At 49.1% G+C, this 26,968-nt stretch overlaps 1 protein-coding gene across 1 annotated transcript; it reads left to right on the top strand.

Moving 5' to 3' along the window:
• Window positions 1–2,505: 2,505 nt before the first annotated feature.
• On the top strand, window positions 2,506–26,968 carry Cdhr1 (cadherin related family member 1). Its single transcript, XM_047553457.1, has 17 exons — window positions 2,506–2,726; window positions 3,375–3,470; window positions 4,435–4,580; window positions 6,404–6,454; window positions 7,671–7,760; window positions 9,059–9,145; window positions 10,438–10,554; window positions 11,511–11,654; window positions 13,372–13,450; window positions 14,968–15,068; window positions 17,167–17,370; window positions 18,217–18,369; window positions 20,526–20,690; window positions 21,233–21,300; window positions 21,872–22,100; window positions 22,750–23,007; window positions 23,764–26,968. The coding sequence occupies exons 1-17, from the start codon at window positions 2,672–2,674 to the stop codon at window positions 24,295–24,297; spliced, it is 2,577 nt and encodes an 858-aa protein (XP_047409413.1). The 5' UTR covers window positions 2,506–2,671; the 3' UTR covers window positions 24,298–26,968.

Consider the following 26,968-nt stretch of genomic DNA (forward strand, 5'->3'; position numbering starts at 1 on the left):
CAGGCTGGCAGATGACAATGTAATTCTCACTTGTCAATAACTGGATAGACCAGCTGCCAGAGGAAGAACTGTCAGAACCTGACCCAAAGATGACCTGATGAACTGTACCACAGGTAATATGTGGGGAGGCCCAGGAGAGAGGGAGCTCCTCAGTCACCCTGCAGGGGTAGTGGGCATGTGGAGGTAAGGGTGACTTGGGTACCTAAGGCTGCTCAGTGTCTGCAGGGTGAAGACTGTCTCATAATTCATGGCACTTGAGCTCTTCCCAGCTATAACAAACTGAGCCCCCCATGTAGCTTCCAAACCCCCAACACTGCAAGGTCAAGATCAGAATCCATGACAAGAACTACCATGAAGCATTGCTGCTTTTCCATGTCTAGGTGTTCTGAGGACAGGGTCAGATCTAGGGTGACCACCCCATCTCAGGTTAACCCAGACTTTCCTGATTTTAGTATTGAAAGTACTACGTCCCTAGAAACCCCGCAGTTGCAGGCAAACTGGGGACAGCTGGTCTGTCTAGCAGATCTGAGCTTATACATTTGAGGGTGGAGGCAATCTCTTCAAGGAAAAGACTATAAAGTACAAATATGCAATTATGACTATGGAAAGGATATGTGAGTGAGGGAGCTCAGAGACTAAAGCTTCCTTAGCTTCATGGTAATCTACATCAGACATGGAAAGAGTTTCAACTTGGAAATCCAAACTGGATATAAATCCAACCTCTGCTCACTAGCTGTGTGGACCTAGGCAAGTGACTTACCCTCTCTGAGCTTTAAGTATTTCCTCTGTAAAGCAGAGACAATGATACCAGGAGGACTGGGTAGGTTAAATAATATAATAGTGGCGAGGATGAACACACACACACACACATCTGCACACATATTCATGCACACATAGCTGGCATGTGATCTACATCTTCTCAGTTCTTCTCTGGTGCAAGTCTGTTGACTAAGTGAACTGAGGACAGACAAATCAAAGGTCCTAAAGAACCCCTTAGTGAAAAGACAGTGGACAGGACACAGGGAGAACATGCTCTTTTTTGCCTATGACAAGATGGCTCCAGGAAATTTTGGCTCTGCCTCCAGCCAGCCTCGGTCTTCTCATCTTCACACAGGACGTGAGGAATGCTGACCTTGGCTTTGTCCCAGCATTTTGTGATGCAAAGATGCAGAAAGTTCTGTGCAATTTCCAGTGCTTCTTTCAAAGTTTCAAGCCTGAGAGGCTCCAAAAAGATGAGTTAATGGGGCCTGAAAATTTGAATGTCCAAGAACCACTATTTCATCTTCCTTCTTCTCTCTGAATCCCTGACTCTTGCTAACAATTGATCAAGGCAGCCTGGCCTAGGAGATGGGGGATGATCTGCTCCCGTGAAGGCCCCCAGTGGTGATGGGGGGGGGGTCTCCTCTGCCTGAAGTCACACTCTTCCAAGAGCATCCTCGGATGCAACCTGACTTGAAGTGGCTGCCCTGTGTCCTCCACTCCAACCCATGAGTGACCTGGCCATGAGAAAGGACACAGGTTACATTTCCAAGCACACGCCTGTGTCAGAGCATTACAATGAGAGTCCAGACCAAGGAACTTTACCAGCAACCAGGAAGGTTCCTGCCTTTACCTGCTTTTCCCAGTTATTAGCCAGCCAGGCTCCCAGAGCAGTGCCATGCTTTGCCTAAATACCCTGCTCCCCCTACCTGGGTAGTCACTTGTGTTGGTCAGCCACATGCAAGTCTATCTCAAGATGAGGTTTGAGTCTGCCTGCAAACCATTTGCCTTTCCTAGGTCAGCTTGAAGAGTGAGTCTGCTGCCACTCCATGGTCACCAGACTACGCACTGGGGATGGGAATGAGAGGGGCCTTCTACGCTGCCCACCACACATGTGATGAGACCCTCTGGGAGAACAAGTCTATCGTGGAAGGCAGGACAGGAATGCACTAGGATCCCAGAAAGGGGCCCTGTTCCCCATCTTTTTGTATCATCCTCAAAGCCTTTAGGAACATGGTTTCTGGAATCTATTTGGATTGCTAAGGCAGTGCCCCCCAACCCCCTACACCTCTTTCTCATTTCTCCTCCAGATATCCCTTTAAACCGAGACTGGGCTCTTTCCCTGCCCATTATTTTATCTTCGTGAAATCTCAGCTCAAAGAATACCTGAATTCCCTGAAACTTACAGAGGAAGTTCATGAAAAAGGAAAACTGGGATGGAGCCCTAGCCCACCAGGACTTGGGGACCCAGGGAAGCCCCAATTTTCCAGCAGCCTTCTCAGGGCAACCCGAGGGAAAGACATTCTTTCTCCTCCATAATGCCCTGTCTCAGGACCTAGAGGTCCCTGGCTCCTGAGCACCAGGCTTGGGCAAAGGGGGCGTGGTAGGAAGGATAGTCCTGTCAGTCCTCCTGCCTGCAACTAGGAGCAGGTCCCGCAGCTCAGTTCCCACTAATTGGTCTCATTAGGCGGCGGGCAGGAGTGCTCCAGCGGCACAGATCCGAGCGCTGTCATCCGCTTAGCGCCCTCGCACCACCCGTCGCTCCCACCCCGCGCCCCCTCCCGCCGCTGCCGCCGCCGCCGCCGCAGCCACCCCCATTGTCCTCTCTGCTCTCCTCGCGAGTCCAGGGCATGCTTGGTGCTCCTGCTCCCGGCTTCGGCGGCGGTGAAACTCACTACCCACCCGCGGAGACATGAGACGCAGGCCGCGGGCCGTCCTGGCCCTGGGGCTGCTGCCCTTCTGCCTGGGTAAGTGACCGCTGGGCTCCTCCAGTCGCCGCCTTGGGGGCGACGGAAAATGGGTGACAGAGCTACCTGAGTGGACTCCGGGACATCATCCACTTCCAGAGTGGGTCTCGGGCTGAGGGACGAGGGCGGGAGAAATCCTTCCAGCTGCCTGGCCGGGCCGCACAGTGGGTGCTCCCGAGGCTCTTCTCCAGGGGGGGTACCCCAGAACCCCGCGGTGTGGGCTAAGACCCTCCCTGCTCTCTGCTTCTTCAAATGCAGAGTGGGAGGTTTGGTGACTGCTTCAGTCGCTTGGTGGGACAAGGGAGGGTGTCCTGCCTCGCAGTATGACCTTGTCGGGGCACTGCCCCTCTCTGAGCACGAGTTTCCAGTCTTCCTTTGATGAGGGTAGGATTGGGCGCCACCTGGCTCCTAAGTGCCCCGGATAACGTATGTCGTGGGGAAGCTGGAGCCCAGTCGGAGCCCACTGGAGGTGTGGGGGTGCGGGTGTCCTGTCCACCGCGCCCCAGCGGGAACCCTCAGTGAGCTGGAGTTGGAGAGGCAGAGAGCTCTCCTGCCCGCTAGTAGGGTCTGACGGGCGACCCGCTGGTGCGGAAGCAGGTGCGAAGCTCTCCCGGGGTGTCTGGGGGATCTGTCCTGTTTTCTTTCTAGTCCAGGCCAACTTCGCCCCCCATTTCTTTGACAACGGAGTGGGCAGCACTAATGGAAACATGGCCCTATTCAGCCTCCCAGAGGACACCCCTGTGGGTAAGTAGCCCTGACTCCAGCCCCCACGGGTCTCCCTGAGAGCACGTGCATTCCCATGGATGCAGAGACCCAACCCGTGACTCCTCTGAGCCTACAGGGTGCCTAGCTCCAGGCTACGCATGCCCCCGCGGGGTTCCTTGTTTGTCCTCTCAGTTCCCCAGAGCAATGGTAGGAAAAGAGGTCACCGCTGCCATAGTGACCTAAGCCGGGCCAGTCAGGCTGGGCCAGTCCTGGAAACCAGGGAGAGAGCCTGAAGACAGGGTAGGCCCCAGGGAGCAGTCAGCGGTCTGCAACCTGGTGATAAGACTCTGCTCCTTAGGGACTTGAGCAAATATATTTACTCTATATTTTAGCTCTAGTCTAAAAAGAACCACAAACTTCCAACTAGCTGAAATATAGAGAGATAGGGAGGAGTAAGAAGAAAGGGTCACAGCCCATCTTCCTTACCCTATCAAGGTTAGTATCCCTAGAGAAAAGGAGAAGCAAGTAAAAGGCATCTACCTTCAGAAATCCCTGAAATCACTCCAGGTGTTTGGGTGCAGCTCTGCACCATGGGTAACACTTCCTGCCTTAAGCACTGCTTCCTTCTCCCTTTTCTTCCCCCAACCCAGGGAGCCCCCATCTCTCCAGTCTTGACTCTTGAGAAAGAAATCATTCCAGACAGAGGGAAATACAGTCACTGTAGTCAATTAGGCACAGCAGACCTGAAACTCCTCTGTAATCTGTCTTACAGATTACAATCAGCAAAGTGGCTGATAATAACATCTGACAGTTGTGAAGAACAAAGATAAAAAATGGGAAGAAGCCAGCAGGGGTGAGGCCAGTCAGGAGCACCCAGTTCAGGGTGGCACCTTGGGTGCTGAATTGAATATTCGCTTTATAAACATTTGCATCCTTGGTTCTGAGCAGCTACCATTTTTAGGATAAATTGGGTCCCAGGTTTTCCCCAATGTGCTCCTTCCAGGTTCTCATGTGTACACACTGAATGGGACAGACCCCGAGGGAGACCGGGTCTCCTATCACATCAGCTTTGACCCCAGCACTAGAAGTGTCTTTTCTGTTGACCCCAATTTTGGAAACATCAGCCTGATTGAAGAGCTGGACAGAGAGGTATGGTGAAATGTGGGAAGCCCTTTGAGGCTGCTGCCTGCTGGGTGTGCAGACACCACTGTAGACTGGAAAGTTCCCCAGAGCATGCCGGTATGTGTCAGACCCTCTCTGCAGAGCAGGGGACCAAGGGGGTTGGGGGCGTCAGTGCAGAGACTGCCCCCAGCACGGCAGCTCTGCTTCTGGGCTGCTTTCCATTAGAGAGGAGACTTTGCTCTCAGAGAGGAGTGGGGATCCTTTCACAAGCACCTGCCAACCCTGCTAAACTTTTAAGCATGTCTTTTTTTTTTTTTAATATTTTTAGTTGTAGATGGACACAGTACCTTTATTTTATTTATTTATATGTGGTGCTGAGGATTGAACCCAGTGCCTCACACATGCTAGGCAAGCACTCTACCACTGAGCTACAACTCCAGCCCATAAGCATATTTTTTAAGCAATTAGAAAGACATGTTTGGCTGGGTGTGGTGGCACACACCTATAATCCCAGCATGCCCAACAGTGCAGGTGGCTGAGGCAGGAGGATCTCAAGTTCAAAGCCAACCTCAGCAACTTAGCAAGGCCCTAAGCAATTTAGTGAGATGCTGTCTCAAAATAAAAAATAAAAAGCACTAGGGATGTGGCTCAATTGTTAAGCACCCCTGGGTTTAATCCTTGATAGGAAGGAAGGAAGGAAGGAAGGAAGGAAGGAAGGAAGGAAGGAAGGAAGGAAGGAAGGAAGGAAGGAAGGAAGGAAGAGGAAGGGAGAGAGACAGAAAGAGAAAAAGAGAGAAAGGAAGGAAGGAAGGAAGAAAGGAAGGAAGGAAGAAAGAAAGGTGAAATGTTTGCACTTTGAGATTTCTGAAAAATCTCCTGCAGTGGTCTTTCAAGACAGTCCTTAGACAGATCCTGTAAGCCATAGGAAACTCAGCAGATCAGGACTGGAAAGAGTAGTTGAGAGAATATCTGAGTTTGGAAAACCTCCTGCCTTCTGCATACATCTGAACCTGTCAGTGACAGGGCAGGGCTTCCTTTCCCTTTAAAGACCCCACACCAGACCAGGTGCAGTGGCACACGCTTGTAACCCCAGTGATTCAGGGCAGAAGGATTGTAAATTCAAAGACAGCCTCAGCAACTTAGTAAGATGCCATCTTAAAAATTTTTTAAAGGGGCTGTGGATGTAACTCAGTGATAGAGTGTCCCTTAGTTCAATACCCAGTACCAAAAATAAATAAATACCCCCATAGCCAGCTGGTCAGCCTAGTTGGCCACACAACTAGACCTCAGCTGTAAGGCCTGCTGCCAGTTCTGCTTCAATGGCAGAATCCACTAGCCTCAGGCAGGGTAGAGAAAGGAAAAGAGGACTCAGAGACTACTGTGGGAACACAGCCCCCTGGCATACACAGGGATCTGTTGACCTCATAGAGGTCCCACCGTGTCCTGGGGAGCACTTGAGACACCATGGGCATAGACCATTGCCAATCTCCAGGATATGGAGAGCTGCAGAGAGATAAGGGAGAGGAGAAGGAAAAGAAAGGATGTCTTCTTCTTCCAGCTCACCAGAGTTCACCTCTCTCACTCTAGAAGGAGAGCATTTTCTGTTGGGGCCCTACCAGTCCCTCTGGGCCTATGAGAACCCCTGACACATAAATCCGCAAAATAAAATCTCAGGCCTAGTAAGAGGCAGTTTTCAGTCACACTGGGTGCACTGCCACCACCCGGCCCTGCCCCAGGGCTTCTTCAACATGCCCAGCTTCCTCTGATGGTCCAGGAAAGGTTCCGCTAGCCCCTGCATCCCCATAGCCTGCCAGACTCCCAGACACTCACCCAGTTCCTGTGCTTCACAGAGGGAGGATGAGATTGAAGCCATCATCAGCATTTCTGACGGCCTGAACCTGGTGAGTATGCGCCTGAGCTGCCCTGGAAACATGTAGCATTTGGACCTGAGAAGGACATGGTTCCTCCCCTAGCCCACTTGAGGGTTCCTGTAAATCCAAGCCAGGGTCCAATAAGACCTGCCCAAAGTGCCCACAGCAGAGAGTTACAGTGAGGAGGGAGAGAAAGAATCCAGGGGGAGAGAACAGAGAGCGCATGTTCTCCCCGCTGAGTTTTTATGGGTCTAATCCACATTCCATAGCAACACCTCGACCCTGCCCTCCCCTTCTGCCTCATTTGCTGGAGCCAAAGTGAACACCTGGCCACCCAGGAAGTCTCCCTCACCTGCCTCACATCCACTGCTTTCTCCCAGTCTTCATCAGTTCTTCCTGGATTACTGCAAAAGGCCCCAGGGGCTCCCAGCCACCCCAGTCCACCCCCGAAGTGCCCTCAGAGACATCAGTGTAAAATGTAGATCTGAACCCCCCTGCCCCATCCCTTCTTTTCAACTCTGAAAGCAAGTGCCAACAGCTGGCTGCACCACCCTCAGGATGAAATCCAAGCTTTCACTCAGACATGCAGGACTTCCCGTCAGGCACCATCTGCCTTGCCCAGCTTTTCTCCCTCATCCATGACCAAGCATCTAGCCAGAATCTCCTCCGCTGTCTGAACTCACTGACTCACTCCTCTTTGCCCTTACACACATGGCCCCTTCTTCCTGGCCCACCTTTCTTCCTCTTTCCTCTGGTCAACCTGCTGCAGGGATTAATGTTCACTCCTCTGAGAAGCCTCCTACTGTCCACCACCACAGCCCCGGCTGCTGCCTCTTCCAGGGGACTCTGGATGCAGCGCGAACAGCCCTGAGGGATGCATTTACACAGGCCATGGTGCATGTGGTGCCCTGGAGGGGGTCCCATGTAGGACCCCTGCTCTCAGGACCTGGCACACTGCCATTATCAACCTGAATGATAGCTCCAGGCTCTAGAATATGCTGATCTTTGCCCCATATCCAAGCTCACCATGGCCACTGCAAAATAATGTACCTTCAGATGGTCGCTGTCTCTAGGGTGGAATGCAGTGCTTGGCACTTCAAATGCATAAAAGAAGAAAGGAAGGGAGAGGGGGAGGGAGAAGAAGAGATGGGTAGGAACATATGCCTGGGACTGTTAGAGGCCACCATCCTTTTAGCCCCCAGAAGGTCTCACTGCCCTGACTCCTGATCCCTCTGCTCCTTCTCAGGTGGCAGAAAAAGTCACGATCCTAGTGACGGATGCCAATGACGAGGCACCCAGGTTCATCCAAGAGCCTTATGTTGTACTAGTTCCTGAGGTAAGAGGAGCTGCTGGACAGGGAAGATACCCCCTCAGGCCCACAGCCCACCACTGTAGCTGCTCTGTGCTCTGACCCAGGGAACCAGGGCCCGGAGTGTAGACCCTGTCCTTCACTTGCTGCCCTCTGGAGAGCCCCTGCCTCTGTGTCCTCCCCTACCTCCGCCTCCATGCCCTCCCACATTAGTTTTTACTCTAAAGGAATGTCTGCTTACTGTTTTCTGTTATACTCAATGCACGTTTACTGTAGAAATGTGTAGTATATTGAAAAGTAGAGGGAATTGTTTTAAAAATCACCCTCAACCCTTCCAACCTGAGAACTTGTTGCATTTTGGTGTATTTTAATTTTTTTGTGATTACAGTTTTTTTTTTAATTTTGTTGGACATAATTGTGAATATAGTAAACAAATACTATCAATATCCTACTTTGCACTTGATTTATGACAAATTTTCCTCATTAATTGTAAAGTTATCATTTTTGAAAATTTCCACCAAGTGAACACTCCATCTTTACTGAACCGTTCCCTGATGCTTGGGTATTTAAATTTTATATTTTTGCTGTCATAAGAAACACTAACCTCTGAACATACAGGATTTTTTTTTTTTTCTTTAAGGGGCTGGGAATAGAGCTCAGTGGTAGAGTGCTTGCCTAGCATGCTTAGGCCCTGGGTTCCATTCTCTCAGTCACAGAGAGAGAGAAGGAAGGAAGGAAGGGAGAAAGGGAGGAAGGAAGGAGAAGAGAAAGGTTATTTCCTTAAGATAGAACCCAAGATTTGAAGTTACTGAGTCAAAAGCATAAATACCTATTACCAAAGTGCTTTTCCAGGTCACCTATTCACTTCCTGCCCTACAACACAGAGGAGAGTTTGTCTCCCCTGACCCTGTCGACACCAAAAATTCTCAAAGTTTAAAATGTTTGCTAAGTCAGTAAGAGAAATAGATTTCATTCTTGTTCTAAACTCTGTGTGTGGTCCCTGGTGATCCTGGGTACATTTGTGTTTATGAACCATATCCTCATTTGCAAGTTGAGGCTTCATATTTAAATACTTCATCTACTTGGGATCTTGGTCCTTTCTTCCAGTCTCTCCTTGAGCACCCCCAGTCCCTTGCCATGTCTTTCTCTCTCCTGTTCCTCCCCATTTTTCCTGCATTCCATCCAACATGTCTCCTCCATCTCTGTCCTTCCCCCATTGGGTGCTCACATACTTCATTACCACCTCTTCAGTCCCTCAGTCCCCTGACCCACCACTTCCCTATACCTCTGACCCCTGATCCTTTCCTGTGGCTGTGGCCCCTCAGGACACACCTGCCGGGAGCAGCATCTTCAAGGTCCATGCAGTGGACAAGGACGCTGGCTCTGGAGGGAGTGTCACCTACTTCCTGCAGGTAAGGTGGGATGCATAGGATGCACCCAGGGTTCTGGGCTGGAGGGGACACCTGTATGTCCTCCCATCACAGGAACCTTAGACCATTGCCTCTACTGTTCCCAAAGAGCATACACAGGGCTTGGACCTACAGGTGGGGACCTGAGAAGGATAGAAGGTTTCTTTCCTTGACTGGCCCATCCTAATGTCCTCTGAGTGGCTTGTTCACATCCACTCCCATGGAGACCCTGTGACCCTCAGCCCTCTTCTTCCCCAGTCTCTTCCCCAGGAGAAGCCCTGGACACTTTGTACCCACACAGGGTAGAAGAAACCTATCTGGGCCTGCATTGGTCCATAGGAAAAAGAGAAGAGGGAACAACTCTCACAATAAGAGTTACAATGCCCCAACCCCCATCCTTGTCCATTGATGCTGCCTTGACAAAGGCAGGAACCCCTTCCCTCTACCCCCTACCCCTATCTGGTCCCTAAAAGTCAACTTCCTCCTTCACATGGTTGCTGTTTCCATAGCATTTCCTCTTCTCCCTGCATCTGGTTACCCACCCTGACAATTTCAGTGCACAGCTTGATAGCTAAAACCACACGTTCTGGAGAAACACCGCAGGTACCAGGGAGTCCCCCACTTACCACTAAGTACTTACAACATGTTACCTAAACTTTCTAGCTCAGCTTTCTCACAAGTAAAAAGGAAAAGATAAAAACTTTGCTGAACCACTGTGAGGATTAAATGTGCAGAAAGTTCCAATCACAGAACCTGGCACCTAACACCTAACCCTAGGGCCTCCTGTGCACCCCACCAGAGGCCAGTGCTCCTGCTGGCCTCCTCCAGACTGCTTATCATGCCCTGCTGCTCCAGCAGGAGCTTCCCTGGACAGGTGCAGCCCTTACAGTTGGTTCGGGGGTTCCCAAGGCTCCTTACTTCACCATGACACTGAAGCTCCAATGCCCTGTAGGTCAGAGCACTGTCCACATTTCTACCAGCTGGTACCTCCAGGCCAAACTTAGCCCAAGGCTGAACCCAGTGTTTTCCAAATGAGCAGAGAGAAAAGCTAAGGCCCTGCTGGGAGGGAACATTCTGGTTTCCACAGCCGGTGTGGGAGAGAAAGCCCTAAACTTAGTCCTTGAAGGGGTATCCTGGGGCCAAGAGGGTTGGGTGTTCTCAAGTTGGAACCTCACCCCCAAGACCAGCGTTCCTTTGATGAGGGCCCATGAGAACCCTCGTGGGTAAGCAGAGTGGACATTCCTGGGCAGGCCTGGGCTCCTTCCTCAGGTCCAGTACCTTTCCAACTCTTGCAGGACCTGCACTCCACCAAATTTGCCCTGGATCGCCACAGCGGAGTGCTGCGCCTGCAGGCTGGAGCCACTCTGGACTATGAGAAGTCCCCGATGCATCTTGTCACTGTGGTTGCCAAGGTAACAGAGGGTCAGGAACAGAAGAGCATCTAGTCTCTCCTTAACCTTCCTTGAGCACGGTGAGATGCTGCAGAGGAGGGCAGTTCGCAGAGCAGGAGGCACAAGGGGAACAAAGAGGGGAAGAGAGGCAGCTACGTGGAATCTTTTGTATCTGGACTTATTCTCTAGGGAAGCTGGTGCCTATGGGGTGGAGAGGCCATATTCCCTTCTGAGGGAGAGCGTATGAACCCTCAAGACTGATGGCCAGGGTCAGCTAAGTAGGACCAAGTGAACCCCTCATAAACTGGCCTCTGGGAACTTCCATCAGTCTGGCCAGGCCTGCTGGGCCCACTCTTCCTCTTCATGTGAGCAGCTACTCTCTCTGAGCCTCTGTTTCCTCACCTGCCCACCTCAGAAGCTCAACTAATTTCCTCACATTTCTAAAGTGCACAGTGTGGGAGCTGGAAATCAGCAGGGCTCAGCCGAGCCTCTTCCCTCTAAGAGCAAAAGCCATCCCTCTAGGCCTTGAAGTTTCTTTTGCAGAAATCCCTTTACAGGTCACATATGGGCTACAGGCTATCCCACTACAGCCTCCATCAGGGGTCCCTAGTGGGGCCCCCTGCTGGTCCCATAAGGCTTGCTCAGGAAAAGGACCCAAGTCATATCCTGTGTGCACCCATAGCATCCAGCACAGTGCTTGCTCACATGAAGTCCTGGAAAGAGAATTATTCCTGTATCCAAAAGATCCTGCTGCACATAAGGCACTGATGAAAACCTTCATGCATCATCTCATTTAATTTTCCCAACAGCCTTGTGAGAAGAGAAGTAACCTCAGTGACACAGGAGCAAACAGAAACTCAGAGAGGGCAGATGGCCTCACAGCCAGTAGGTGACAGGTGCCAGACTCCTATGAGTCTGTCCCACTCCTGAGCCTAGCCTATCTTCATTGTCCTTCTGTGGCCCTGGTTTTCCCCTAGGATGGCGGGGGCAAGCTTCGAGGTGCCGATGTGGTGTTCTCAGCCACCACCACTGTCACGATCAATGTGGAGGACGTCCAGGACATGCCTCCTGTCTTCCTGGGCACACCCTACTACGGCTATGTGTACGAAGACACCCTGCCGGTGGGTGGCTGTGCCTCTCAGCTAGTGTCCCCTCCAGATGCCTCCTTCCCTGTCTCTTTGTGATTTCTTGGGGCCCTATGCTGAGGATGATTGAATTCACCCTACTCCCCAGGACCACCCCCTTTACACAGAGGCTGGCTCTAGACCAGGCTCAGTCCATGAACCAGGGGAAGGAAGCCCATACCAGTGAGTGGAGCACCCTTTGGGGTGCTGAGGCTATGCCGGGCATTCCTACTTTCATGCAAGCTTACACCAACCTGGCTGCAAATGTCCACCTCTGGAAAGGGCAGAGAGGCAAGTAGCTGAAGGCTCGTGTGGGGTGGGGTTTTTCTTACATTTGCTATGGAGGGTGAGATTTCCTTCCTGCCTCCACAGCCCCAAATATATAGACTAGGGAGCCCCAGACCAGCATTTTCCCATCATCTGCTGTTTGAACCACTGTGGCCCTTGTCAGACATCCCACCCAGGTCCAGCAGGAAGGCCAGTCTCTACTTCCTTCCTGTGCAATCGAATCTCTGCCCCTGGTCTTTCGGCTATTGTTCTCATCTTCTGCTTTGTTGGCAAATCCCTGAGGGTTCCATTCTCCAGGCTGGTCTCCAGTGAAACTCAGCCTCACTGCCACCCCAGGAGACTTTGCCATCCTCTGGGTACCCCACCCCATCTTTCTACACCATTTGATGCCCCCCATCCTCAATTCAGCTCAGGCACTGCTATCCTTGCACATTTGGTCTGAGATGTGGGCACCTCCTCTCTGCTCCTACAGCATGCAGTGCACACCCCACCATGAGTTCATCCCTCCTTGGGGTACATCCATGTATTTACATGCAACTGTACTATGGACTGCAGGCAAAGCAGGCCAGAGCCAGACCTCATTTGGTCGCAGTGGGTACAACAACTCTGTGCAATTGTTTTGCCTTCTCAACTTTCACTTCCCCTTTTCCTGATTGTTCCCAACTCCATAAAACAAAGAAACTGAGAACAAAGAACTGGAGACAAGCATGGAGAAAGGGAGAGAGATATATACTGGCTGTCCTTAGTGCAGGCTGCAAGATGGGTTGGGGAAGTCCCAGACCCACCTGCTGAAGAGCTAAGGACAGAGAGAGGTACTGAGGGGTTAGCTCTAAAGGGGAGGTAGCAGCTGATCCCAGTCCAAACATAGCCCTGAACGGGCAGGCAAGAGGGTGGGTCCCAAGTAGGGTGCTTAGAAGGGGGCTTCAGGCAAGGTCAAGCTGGACTTGTGCCTCCCAATAACTCATTTCCAGGGTCCACAGGATAAAGTACTGAGTGTGAGATGTTGCTCTGAGGTGCTCTTGGGATGCCCCCCTCCTCACCTCTTCCTGTGCACTCTGGAGTAGAAGGAGGACACAAGATGGAGGGGGAAGCAGGGGGAGGCTGGAGGGTAGGGAAGAGCAGAGTGAGGGTGAGCGTGGCCTGTGGGACAGAAGCCAGTCTGGAGGCCCAACGGTCTCTAGGAAGCCCATGCTAGGACCTCGTAGGCCAGGAAGCAGGGAGGCTCAGGCTGTCCCTTGAGCCCTGGGAGGTCAGTAAGTTCTGGAAGCGCCCTGCAGAGTAGGGCAGGGTTACACTTCAGGATCACCCAGAGGCCTGGCTCTTTCCCTGTGCAGGGGTGGCACCTCCCATCTGTGACGGGGCAGTATCTGGGATGGGGGACCCCAGTATCGCTATTAGCCTTAAGCAGCTGCTCCTGTTCCCCCAGGGCTCAGAGGTGTTGACAGTGGTGGCCATGGATGGAGATCGGGGCAAACCCAACCACATTCTCTACAGCCTCATGAACGGTGAGCCTGGGCTAGCTTTGAGCTACAGCTCTGACTCTCTTGGTGACCACAGCAAAATTCCCCTATCTCTCTGGTCCTGGTTCCCTTACCTATTGGACTACCAGGACAAGATGTGGTGGAGAGGGTGAACTGGGCCCTTCCAGAGATGACAAGTGTGCTGCAGTCCAGCAACAGAACAGCACTGGGGACCCAAAAGTCATACAGACCGTGCTGATTCTTGTTCCCTTCACCCTGACCACACACTTGTGGAGGGAAATGAGTGGCAACATTTTATTTTTTTCTTTTGTTGTTGTTGTTTTTTTTTTTGGTATTGGAGATTGAACCCAGGGCTGCCTTACCACTGAGCCACATCCCCAGACCTTTTTTTTTTTTTTTTTTTTTTTTTTTTTTTTGAGGCAAGGTCTTGCTAAGTTGCTTAGGGTCTCACTAAGTTGCTGAGGCTGGCTTCAAAACTCCAAACCTCCTGCCTCAACCTCCCATGTCGCTGGGATTATAGGCATGTGCCATCACACCCAGAGAGTGGCAACATCTCTTAGACTCTTGGGAATTCTGTAGTTGTTGTTTTTTCTCATTCTTTTAATTTTTTTGACTAGAGCATATAGTTTAACTGAATAAATAAGCACACTTATTTTTTGGCACTTCCCTAGTACTAGCCCTACATATGGATGAGAAAACTGAGACTTGGAGAAGTTAAACAGGCTAAACGGCCCCAATTTCATGATTTGAACCCAGGTCTTCTGACTATGGAGTGTGCTCTTTCCACACCTGGCCAACTGCTGAACAGGCTGCAGTGTTCCTGAGGTGGGCTCTGCAGCCTCCAGGAAGCCAGTTCATCACACCTGGAGTCTGATCCCAGATGTGCACACATCTGTACACTCTCATCCAGAGGCCACCACCTCCCACATCCTGTCCCTAGGACACGCCTGGTACACATCGTCTTCCAGCACCTCACACGTGAATGAACATGCCCACCATCACACATGGGCTCCTTTCCCCAGGCACACAGACATTGGGCACCTTCCTGCCCCACCACCACTGCAGCCTGTACCCAGTCAACAGAGCACCAGCCCCAGCCCCTGTTCTTGCCTCTTCCTCTCCTGCTCCCCATCATCTCCTTGTTCTTTTCCCTTTCTCTCTCCACGCCCTCCATTTCTTCCCTCCTTTTCTTCTCTCTCTTCTTCCTTACTTCCCTCTCTTTTTATCTCCCTCTTACTCCCTTTCTCTTACACACACACACACACACACACACACACACACACACAGAGTATTTGACATAGAAGGGACAGAGCATGGAACCTGAGAGTCAGACAGAAGTGAGTTCAAGTCCCTGTCTGCACTTTCTGTGTAGCCCTAGATAAGTTAACTTGGCCTCTATAAGATTCAGTTTCCTCATTGGCAAGACGCAGATGACAATATTGCAGGAGACCTCGGTTAGGTGATGCTTGAGGAGTGATTGGTGTGACTCCCCTACTCCCCCGTGTGGCCCTGTGCTGAACTGCAGGGGACCTCTCTGACAGGTAGTGATGGAGCCTTTGAAATTAATGAGACATCTGGAGCCATTTCCGTCGTGCAGAGCCCTGCCCAGCTCCGGAAGGAGGTGTATGAGCTGCATGTACAGGTAACCTCCCTCTAACTTGGCCTGTTCCACCCATTCTCCAGCCCCAGAAGGCTACCTGGGGCTGTCTGGGGAGGGAGCTAGATGTTGCTGCATTGAGCACCTGTACCGGGCTTCAACACACGCACAAGCAGGAATTATGAAAAAGTAGGAGGACGTAGGACTAAAGCAGCAATGCCTCCAGCATGGGTAAGAACCAGCAGGTGAAAACTAGTGGAGGAAGCGATGGTGGGTGAGATTAAGTGGAGATATTACAAGCCACAAATTCCTGGAAGCCCAGACTGGGGACAACAGCACACGATGTAGTAAGAAATCAACAAGGAGTCAATTGACACTGGAGTAGAGTTCACAGGCAGCATGCAGAGGAGAAAAGTAGAAATCCCAGGCTGGGAACCAAAGCAGCAGGGTCCTGAATATGAGGTATGGGTTTTCTCTAGAGTAGGGTATATGACCTGTGCAGCCACACAGAAACTGATTAGAAGGGTCCCACACTAAACTTAATTTTCTGTTGATTACTGTCTTCAAATTTCCAATAATTTATGATGTTCTATTGGATCCTCCCAAGAACAATGAAGAGCCCCTGAAACATTTGGACAGTCTTATATTTGAAAGCTCATTCTGGCTACTCAGGAATCAGTTGGGTTCCCAAATTTGGAATGTGTGGCCAATGGAGATTTCCAGGAGCCTCTTAAGAATGGGAATTCAGTGTGTCCGAGGTAACCCCAGGACTCTGGATGTTATGAGCACTCGGGAGATTCTGGCTCCAGTCCTAGTCAAGCATTTGAGAACTCAGCTGGGGTCTGAAAGGGATCTGAACAGGATATAGAGCCATCAGTCAAGGTGTCAGAGGAAGAGGGCCTGTAGAGGTAAAGGGAGGTGGGATGGCAGAAGGGGACAAATTGCAAAATATGAGGTTGTCAGATGAAACCCGAGTTGACACTATACCATCGGGAGTATGGGAGAGGCTGCAAGTTAAGAAGGAGGGAAACGATGAGTCTGGGTGCCTAGAGGACATTCAGGGTGAAATATCTACCCTTGGGCATGCAGAATTGGAACTCAGTGGAGAGAGAGTTCATATGTACTGTGAAGGCACAGGAGGGAATGAGGTCACACAGGATGTCTGTGGGGAGAGAGGAGCAGTTGGCCAAGTCCACATCTGCAGGAGCATCAGGGGAGGTGCAGATGAAGGAGACCCAGGAGGGACCAGAGAAGTTGAGGAGACCTTGCCAAGAGCTGAATCACATTATCTAAGAGAGCAGAATCCTCAGGAAGGTGCAAAGGTGGTAGTATGGGTAGTACGGAAGTCAGTGTGAAGTGTCTAAATGGCGGCAGGTAAGAATTGAGTGGGAGTAGGAAATGGGAACAGCGGACACTGGTGTGGGAGAAGGGTGAGGGTTAGGACAGCAACCAGGGTGTGAAGGAGTCATTTTAGGAGAGTGTCCTTGTAGAACCAGAGCATCTTTATAGAACAAGGGAAAGGAGGCCTTGGAAGGTCTTTGCTCAGATATTTGCCATATTATTCATGAGGTACCTTTGGACCATCACCCTGGCTTTGCAGCCTGTGTTAGTTATCCAATGCTTCATAATAAATTACCCCAAACCCAGAGGCGTAAAACAACATACATCCATATTCACAGTTTGTGTAGGTCAGCAGTGCGGGTTCAGCTTGACTAGGTCCTGGGTTTTAAGATCTTGCTCATGGCTGTGATCTGATTGTCAGCCAGGACTGGGGTCTCTTCTGGAGCCTAGGCTGCAGAAGGATTGGTTTCCTAGCTCACATGGTTATTGACATTACTTAGTTATTTGATGGGTGATTAGCAATCACCCATTGTCACATGGGCCTCTCCACTTAGCTGATGCGTCATCAAAGTCATCAAGGGAGATTCTGCTAGTAAGATAGAAGTTACGGTCTCTTGTAATCTCACCATGAATTGATAGCCATCATCTTTGCCATCTGCTGTCAGTCAGAGACAAGTTGCTAGGCTTGACCACACCTAAGTAAAAGGGATTATTCAGGAGCATAGACACCAGGAGGCAGGACCATGGGGGGTCACACAGAGTCTATGTGCCACACATTCATAGCCACCTATTCCCACCTCAGGTGACAGAGGTCAGCTCTGCAGGGAGTCCAGCTGCCCAGGCCATGGTCCCTGTCACTATCAGAATTGTGGACCTCAACAACCATCCACCAACATTCTATGGAGAGAGTGGGCCTCAGAACAGGTTTGAGCTGTCCATGTATGAACATCCACCCCAGGGGGAGATCCTGAGGGGCCTCAAGATCACCGTCAATGACTCCGACCAGGTACGTGGTCCTGCCCACAAAACTAACTGGGTCTGTGTCAACTGTCATAGCCCATGTGGCACAAGTTCAGAAAGTCACAAAATGAATGAAACAAGAGGTTAGAATCAAGAGGGAGCAGAGGAACAGTGCTCATCAAAGATTATCTGCTCAGCATAAAGGCATTCAGAATCAACTAAAAACTAAAAACAATAGAGAAAAAGGAAATTATGTCATTTGCAGGAAAATGAATGGAACTGAAAAACATCATGTTAAGTGAAACCATTCAGACTCAGAACATCTAGTGTCATGTGTTTTCTCTCATATGTAGAAGCTAGAGAGAAAAGGGAGGAAAGGGGAGATCTCATAAAAATAGAAGGGAGATCAGTAGAATAGAGGATGTGGATCAGGGGGAGGGAGGAGGAAAGGGCAAGGGGAGGTACTGAGGAATTAATTTGATCAAATTATGTTGTGTGAAAACAAAAAATATGCTGTGTACATGTACAAATATGCCACAGTGAATCCCACTATCCTATATAGTTACAATGTACCAATAATTTTTTTAAAAAAAGCAAAAACCAGTCAAACAAAATGTCTGCATCTGACCCTCCAAACAGGTGTTTGTAAATGTGTTCTGCCACCTCCTATGCCCAGCACAGAACTGGTCCTTATGTGTTCATTACCTTGCTTAATCCTCATAACCTGCTAAATCTGTCTGATCCCTGATCAATGCACCTTTAGAAAGAAAGATGACTCACCTTTCAGGGATAAGGGCATTTCCCTGTGCTGAGGGCACTTAGCACATGTATATGATGTGTTTCTGTTTTCATTTATCTTCCCTGTTTCCTCTTTCCACACTCCATTGCCCAGGGAGCCAATGCCAAATTCAACTTGCGGCTGGTGGGACCTGGAGGCATCTTCCGAGTGGTCCCACAAACGGTCCTAAATGAAGCCCAAGTCACCATCATTGTGGAGAACTCAGCAGCCATTGACTTTGAAAAGTCTCAAGTGTTAATCTTTAAGGTAGGTGATATTTTACGCTGCCTTCAACAGGGAGTGTGATAAGGGCGCTCATCCCAGCACCTTGATTGGTCCCCCGAGGGACCCTTGTCACCCCCTGTCCTACTCTTTTCCTCCCTGACACAGGGAGCAGGTGGTGGGTCTGGTTGGGGGAGAAGAGTGGTACACAGACAGCCTCCTGCAGACTGCTCACACCTCGACTTCACTGAGCTCCCAGCTCCTAAACCACAACTAGGTCCAGGAATGCAAGGGGCGGATAGTCAGAGAAAACTGCCAATAAGAGAGGAGACTTATTCATTCATACTATTTTCATTCAATATTAATATTATTTTATGTATAAGAGATGAGGTCTTGCTGTGTCGAACAGACTGCCTTCAAACTGGGGTTCAAGCAATCCTCCTAACCTAGCCTCTCTGGGTCACTGAACTACAGTGGTGTGTGGCACCTGGCTTCATTCAGATAATATTTCTGAAGGTCTGCCATGTGCCAGACACGGTTTTAGTCCTGGGGATATACTCATGATATACTCATGAATAAATCAGGCCAAGTCCCTGCTCTTCAGGAGCTAGAGGGACCAGCTTACTGCTTGACGGGTCCATCTTGGTTTCAGCCCTGCAGGTCTAGCATCCCCTGAGAAACCCCCTCAGTCCAGGGCAAGCAGGAATGATGTGTCACCCTGTGGCTCTTGTGTGCTAGCTGGGGAGACAAGGCTCATGAGAGCATGGTAGGTGTTTGCTGGTGAAGGAGACATCTTGCAGCTTTTCCCATTAATCTAAGGTGAGAACCGCCCTCCTGCCAGGGCTGAGGTCCTCCTTAGGTTCTGATTGGTGGGTGGCGCTGGAAGGCTGAGCCCAGCATCCATCCCAAGGGTCATTGGCTGGTCCCCGTTTTGCTGAATCGGCAGTGGACCTAATCTGTTAATTAAGAGTAGATGGCGAGCTGTCCTTGTATTTTGATTAACCTAATGGCCTTCTCAGCACGACTCGGACCGAGCTGGACTTTTAATGAAACTTTTAATGAAATGATCTGAAAGGGGGAAAAATGTCCTATTATTAGAAAGAGAGAAATCCTTTGATTATCAAGATGTTTTCCCAAGTGTCTTTGACATCTGTCATTTATTCTGATAACCACCTTAGCCAAAGAGGGAAAAAATGCTTCTTTAATGTCACTTATAATTATGTAAAATTATAAATGTATATAAATGATGTATATTACATATTAACTTGTTATATATTAGTAAAAAGCAAAAATAAATACTTCATTGATATTATTTAAATCATTATTACACTTATACACACTTATATAGCTCAGCATCATGTTTAAAAATGAAATACTGCAAGAATTTTATGAACTCAGGAATAAAACATGAATGCCTGCCATCACCACTATTATTTAGTATGATTTTTGAAATAACATTATTCCTGAATAAAGAAAGGAAATAAGAGTAATAAATATCAGAAAGAAGAAACCAAAATTCACATTATTTGTAAGGGATATAATTGTTTCTTTAGAAAATCTAAGAGAAATGATTTAGAAACCTTTAGAAAGGGAGCAAAATTGCTGACATGGTCGATTACAAGTTAGTACCCCCAAACCAACAGAGAGAATATATAATGGAATAAAAGAGTATTAAAAATTACCATAACAAGAAACATGCAATATTTAAATGATGAAAAATGCAAAATTTCACAAAGGGTTATAAAGAAGGCAAGATACGTAAAGGTATACCTTGTTTTAAAAATGCAAGTTCTCCTTGGGTTAATATAGAATTCAGTGTCTCCCCAATTAACTTTGATTTAGAATTTCCTTTGGGGAGGTGGTAAGAAGCCTTATCCTGGTTTTTATTTGGAGAAATAAACTTAAAAGAATAGTCAGGAAATTTGGAAGTAGAAAAGAATATGCAGATCAGTAGAACAAAAGAAACTAGCCCAAATATAAATAGGAGCCATCAGAAGCTGGCGCTAAAAGCCCATGAGGGAAGAATGAGAAGAGGTTTCACAGATGGTGGCAGGAATAACCCCTTGGAAGCTGAAAGTAAGAACCGAGACAAGGCAGGTGACTACTGGACCAGTTCTGGAGAGACAGGTGGGGGGTGGGGGGGGGTTCTGAGCAGCTGACTGTCCATCCAGACAAGCCCTCAGTTTTTCTTCCTTCCCCAGCTCCTGGCCATTGAAGTGAATACTCCAGAGAAGTTCAGTTCCACGGCTGATATTGTGATCCAGCTCCTGGACACCAATGATAATGTCCCCAAGTTCACTTCCCATTACTATATTGCCAGGATCCCTGAGAATGCCCCAGGGGGCTCCAACGTAGTGGCTGTCACAGTAGGTTGGGGATTGGCCTGGGACATGGGGTTGGGTAAGGGGCCTTGTGAAGTGAGACAAATCCAGGTTCCAGTTTAAATCACAAATCCCACCGTCTTTAGCTGTGACTTTGAGCTGCTTGCCTTCACTGGCCTGTATTGAGGACAGATGTATAAACCCCAAGCACAGGGCATGAGACCCGTCCCTTTTCCTTCCTCATTTACAAAGGAGGAATTATTGCCTTGAAGATCTGAACTTTTTGGTTCCTCCAACACTTGAGACCTCCTTGGAAGAAAACTAGGGCCCCAGGGCTGGGGATATAACTCAGTTGGTAGAGTGCATGCCTCCAGTGCAAGGCCCTGGGTTCAATCCTCAGCACCACAAAACAAACAAACAAAAAGAATGGGAAAACTAAGGCCCTAAGGCAGCCTCCAGGTGAGTTCCTACTCAGCTGAGCAAACTCCAGGCTCCCCTTGCATTGCTATTGAAAGCAGTCCTTGCTAAGGGAGCTGCCAATGTGCCCTACACAGGGCAGGTGCCACTGGGAGTTTTCTGTCTTCCAGGCTGTGGATCCAGACACAGGACCCTGGGGCAAAGTCAAATACTCCATCTATGGGACTGGGGCAGACCTGTAAGTAGATCCAGAACCCCAGACAGAGCCTCAGGCAAGGGATTTGCTTGGTTGTAGGAGAGTGTTTTTGCTGAAGGAAGGAAGAATGTGGAAGCAATAGGAGCCTGGGTTGGGGCAGTGAGTATTCCAGAGTGCAAGGTGAGGGTGAAGAATAGAGGGAAGTAGTGCAGAGCCCAAGTCAGAGATTTCAGGGGACATAATTAGTAAGGTGACTGGGAAAAAAGAAGGTCAAGGTCACAGCTGGAGCTAAGGCCTGGAACTTTCTGAGCTAGGCAAGCTGGACTGGGCTTGGGGAGGGAGCAGGGCACAGGAAGAGAGGGAAGTGCTATAATTCAGGTTGTTAAGCTCCGCCTATCCTAATCAGACTCCAAGGATGGGACTGGAACAGGCAGGCGGGATTTCTGGAAGAAGCTTCATGGTGCCTCACTGCTGCTTTCTGGAGACAGCTCATCTGCTTATCATTGCATGCATGGATGTGTGTGCATATGTGTGTGTGTGTGCACGTGTGTGCCTAAGTGTCTGCGTGCATGTGCACGCGCATACCTGTGCCTGTTCTCTCTGTGTCTGGAAGGTTCCTGATACACCCATCCACTGGACTTATCTACACACAGCCCTGGGCCAGCCTGGATGCCGAAGCAACTGCTAGGTACAACTTTTATGTGAAGGCTGAGGACATGGAGGGCAGGTACAGCCTAGCTGAAGTATTTGTCACTCTGCTGGATGTCAATGACCACTACCCCCAATTTGGTAAGAGCATCCAGGAGAAGACAATGGTCCTGGGGTCCCCAGTGAAAATTGAGGTGAGTGTTGGAGGCAGCTGAGCTCCCCTAAAAACCTGGTTCTAGCTGCTGAGAAAGACATAAGAATTTAGTTTAAAATAAATAAATTCCCACTAAGGGCAATGGACTTTAAGGTGCTTTACATAACCTCATCTCCACCCCAGCCCAGATAAATCCTCTGAGAAAGAAGACATTACAAATGGAAAACATGAAGCACAGATGGTTGAAGCGTTTGGCTTTCCTGAGTTCCCATAGCTGATCTGCCTGCCTTCAAAGCAATGCTCTGTTCTTTGTGCTTCACTGTCTTCCCAATGGGGAAAATGCATGAACTCTGAAACCCAATAGAACTGACCTTGGATCCCAGTTCCCCTCCTTCCACCTCTATACTTGGGCAAGTCACCTAGTATCGAAGCTTTTAGTTTATCTATAGTATGGATTCACCAATACCTACTTCCTAGATTTGTTCTTGGAATGGAACCATATAGGACCTAGCATAAGCCCTTGCTCATAGTAGTGCACACATTCTACTTTTTTCCCAACTTAATTCACCTCAGTTAGAATCAGAACCATTTCCTATAAACCCAGCAAGCTCCATATTACATGCTGATTTATCCAGTGTAAACAGGTACCTTTCCTCAGGCCTGGTTCTACTGTCTCTCTTTGTGCACAGGCCACAGATCAGGATGCAGAGGAACCCAACAACCTGGTGGACTATTCCATCATGCATGCAGAGCCAGTCAATGTGTTTGACATTGATGCACACACAGGGGAGATCAGGCTCAAGAACTCCATCCGCTCCCTGGATGCCTTGCACAACATCACTCCTGGAGGGGACTGTACTTGGTCTCTACAAGTGCAGGCCAAGGACCGAGGCTCCCCATCCTTCAGTACCACGGCCTTACTCAAGATTGACATCACAGACACTGAGGTGGGTGCAAAGCACAGTAAGGAAAAGGTGGCAGAAGTCTAGCCCAGGCCTCTCTGGCACATAGACAGAGGGTGAATGACCATCTCCTGGCTTCCTCTAAAAGATGCTCAATGCTGTCAAAAGCTATCTATGCCATCAAACCCATAGCCTTGGGAATCATTTTAAAATTCTAGTTTCAATACCTATAAATAGTGTGACTTCAGGCTTTGCTAAGATTCTATTACCTTTTCCTATAAAATGGAAATAATGATACCTCTTCACGCAAGGGTTGAAAAGTAGAAGTAAAATCATTACATGTAGTTGTCTGGCAGAATCATCACTTGAGGGATTTCTGATACATTTATGTTAGTGAATCCCCCTGTAATCACAGGCAAGTGATATCCTACTCTTCAAGGACAGAGTCCAGCAAAAGAGATGTTTTGAATCTAAAAGAAGGTGTTGGCACCATTTTCTTTCTGAGTGATTATTCTAGAGGATGATTTGTAGTATGTTCTCTCCTGATGCACTTTTCCTATACAAAAGACCATAGCACTTATTGGATTCTCAGATTCTCTTAAAATATATCAGGCTTGGCCTGGGAGTATAACTCAGTGGTAGAGTGCTTGCTTAGCAGGCATAGGCCCTGAGTTCTCTTCCCAGCACTGGGGGAAAAAAAGCCAGATCTGCCCCATCAGACTTAAGGAAGCACATGCCCCCACTCTGTCTTCCAGGGACCAATGGAAACAACTCATTTCAGGCAATGACTTTCTCTTCCAGACACTGTCCCGAGGCCCCATGGCTGCCTTCCTGATACATACTAAGGACAATCCCATGAAGGCTGTGGGTGTACTGGCCGGTATCATGGCCATCGTTGTGACCATAACTGTCCTCATCTCCACTGCCACTTTCTGGCGCAACAAGAAGTCCAACAAAGTCCTGCCAGTGAGACGTGTACTCCGCAAGCGCTCCAGTCCTGCACCCCGCACTGTCCGCATTGAGTGGCTCAAGTTCAGGAGAGCCAAGTCTGCCACCAAGTTCATGCTCAAAGAGGATCCTTCCAATGAGAACTGCAATAACAGCACAAGAAGCTCATTGCCCCCCATAGCTCCAGCTCTCCCTCCACCCCCTAGAATGGTACCCAACACAGTCACCCACTGTACGGTGCCTACAGTCTCTGGATCCCTCACTCCTGAGAGACCCCAACAGTCACCTCAATCTGAGGCCTTGAAAAATCCCACCCAGTCAACTCTGATCTCTGAGCTCAAGCAAAAGTTCGAGAAGAAAAGTACAAACAACAAGGCTTACTTCTAAAGAGTATCCTGTGGCTCCTTCTTCCCTTCCTCCTGAACACAGCCACCCTGCTGATCTCAACGTACTCCCCTCCCTCTGCTTCTGAAGGTCACCCCTGTTTTGTACCCCACCCACAAGGCTCTGGACAGGGCCTTAGGCAAGTGATTTCTCAGGATGCATTTGACAAATATGTCCCCATATCCTAATTCTTGACACAACTTTGATGCTCGCCATTCTTCAGAGGCTGGCAGTTGACAAGGAGCTAGCTCTATGCATCTGCTACTCACCAATCCCAGACTTCACAGTTGCTTGGGTCCTGCTGGGTACTCATCATAGGACCTTAGCTGTATGTGATAAGCCAATGTGAATCTGGATTCTGGAGCCCATAGCTAAGAGGTGGAACAGGGGAAGGAAACCCAGTCCTCGCTAATGCAAGATCAGCAAACCTTACATTCCATAGGAGAGGAAATGCAGGCAAGCAGAGAGCAAAGATACACTGAAAACTCATCCTGGCTGCATGGCTCTGTCCAAAGCCACTGAAACATTGAAGCGTGGCATCTCAGTGAGATTGTAGGACCATGTTGTGCCCATATGGGACAAGAGACATAAGAGTATAAGATGGTCTTGCCAAGAGTGAAGACAGATATGCCTATCCAGGACTTCCCTGGTCCCAGAATCTGGAGGCACACTGGGAGCCCTAGAGGCACCCAAGAGAAGGTTGGGACCCTCTCTGAGGAACTGCTCCCACCAGTCCTCTTCCAAGAGACAGTGTAGGGTAGTGGATAGATTTCAGGGCTAAGATCTAGGGGATCTTCTGGTTTTATCCAGCTCTTCTGCTCACATTGGATAACCTTAGAGAAGCTGTTATAACTCCCTGATCATCTTCTTTTTCATCTGTAAAATGAAGAACATAAACCCTAAGGTTGTGATGAAGGCTTCAACCAAGTGCGAAGTGGCACAAATGCAGTCTCTTTCTGCAAGCCAGTTCTCTGAGTACAGTTCTTCTAGAAAGTATTAGAATACTCTGGAGGTGCTGTGCTGGGTTTGGGGGCTACCACTGGTCCCCAGAAGCCTGAATCAGATGACAGCTTTACCCTTGACTCCTACACCTCCCTTTCTGTTCTCCTGTCACCCATGCCACTCTCAGGGAGAGCCAGAGCTGGGCAGCAATGTCCATTCCAAGCCTCCGTTTTGCCAGGATAAGGGAAATGAGTTCCCAAGAAAGGCATGATTTGTCCGGTGTTGCATAATGGGTTGGTAGTAGGGATCTGATCTGAGAGCATTCTCCTAGAGCCCAGGCATACATTATGAGTATGTGACGTGTCCCTCAGGACAGAAATCCTGCAAACTCACTGTGTTAACACACAGAGGTTCTTCCCTGCTTTAAGGAACCTGTTATAAGAAAATCTAGATTTGTACACAGAGGTAGAAAAATAGAACTCTTCTTTGCATTTTGCTCCACTTGCACATAAGCCCTCTAGAATATGTCCGTGATTTTTAAGAGAACAGCTTTTAAGCTTGTGTGGTTCTCTTGATGTCTGAATCTGTGTTTTGAGGTATTACTCAGATGTGCCAGTGTACAGAATTCTTGCCAGGGTGTCTTCAGTTCTTAACTCAAACAGTATTAATGAGGGGTGGGCTCCAGCATGTCAGGAGCCCAGACTGGACAGGTCTTTCCAGCCCATGTTCAGGAGAGGGCTAAGTTGGATTATGCCTGCCCTTTATAGGGAATACAGCATTCTTACAACATGCATGCAACCTCTTTTGTAAATGATAAATAAAAACCTATTAACTGTAGGACAATTTGACCTCCTGCCCCTGCTTCCATTTGTGTTCACTGACTTGTGGAGACCAGTCTTCTTGACCCACCACCAAGCTCAGCCTGCCTTCTGGCTCCTTTGGTGGGTATATCCAACCTGACCCCCAGATCCAACTGAGGGAGGCTTTGAATTTTTGTCCAAATTGCCTGCATGTACCTCAAACAGCAGCTCATTTGCAGAATTGTCTACCTGACCTTGACTCATCCAGGACTTGGATTGAGCTTTTTCCCCAAGTAGGACACACTCACCCAGGGTTGCTTGGGAAAGAAGGAGATTTGGAGCTAGAACTAATTACCCCAGTGCATCCCAGCAAGGCAGGAATTGGGAGGCTTGGCATGACATGAAAACTGAGAAGGCAGCTCATCTCTGGGATGATAGTTGTTAAGACCTCTAAACTGACACACAGTTTCTAGAAAGGAGTTGGACTCCAAGACAAGCTCAGAAACTTGAACCAAGGCAGAATCAGTCTTGGAACTGGCTATGGAAGGAGAAAGGGCAAGATAGCCAGCATGAGCCACCTTGGGGCAGAGGAGGTGGGTGCAGCGGAATTGAAGAGATCAGTGAATGTAGTCAGCACTAGAGTAGACTCTGCCACTAAGGTAGAGTAGAGCTAAACAAGTCCCACTGCCTTAGGTAACATCAGGGTGAGGGGCTCTCTGCTCAGTCACATCAGGATAGACCCAGACCTACAAGCTGGTACAATGCAAGGCCTGTAGGGAAAGAGCTGAGAGGGCAGAACAGCATCTGGCTAGGGCCTCCCACTCCTGGACTACAAGAATGGAGCATTAGCCCTATGGACAACCAATAGATACTACTTGAAGAAATCTTATGGTTATTTTTTTCTTTCCTGTAGTTGAGCCCAGACTTTCTAA

The sequence above is a fragment of the Sciurus carolinensis genome, chromosome 5 (assembly GCF_902686445.1).
Source record: "Sciurus carolinensis chromosome 5, mSciCar1.2, whole genome shotgun sequence".
Taxonomy (NCBI): domain Eukaryota; kingdom Metazoa; phylum Chordata; class Mammalia; order Rodentia; family Sciuridae; genus Sciurus; species Sciurus carolinensis.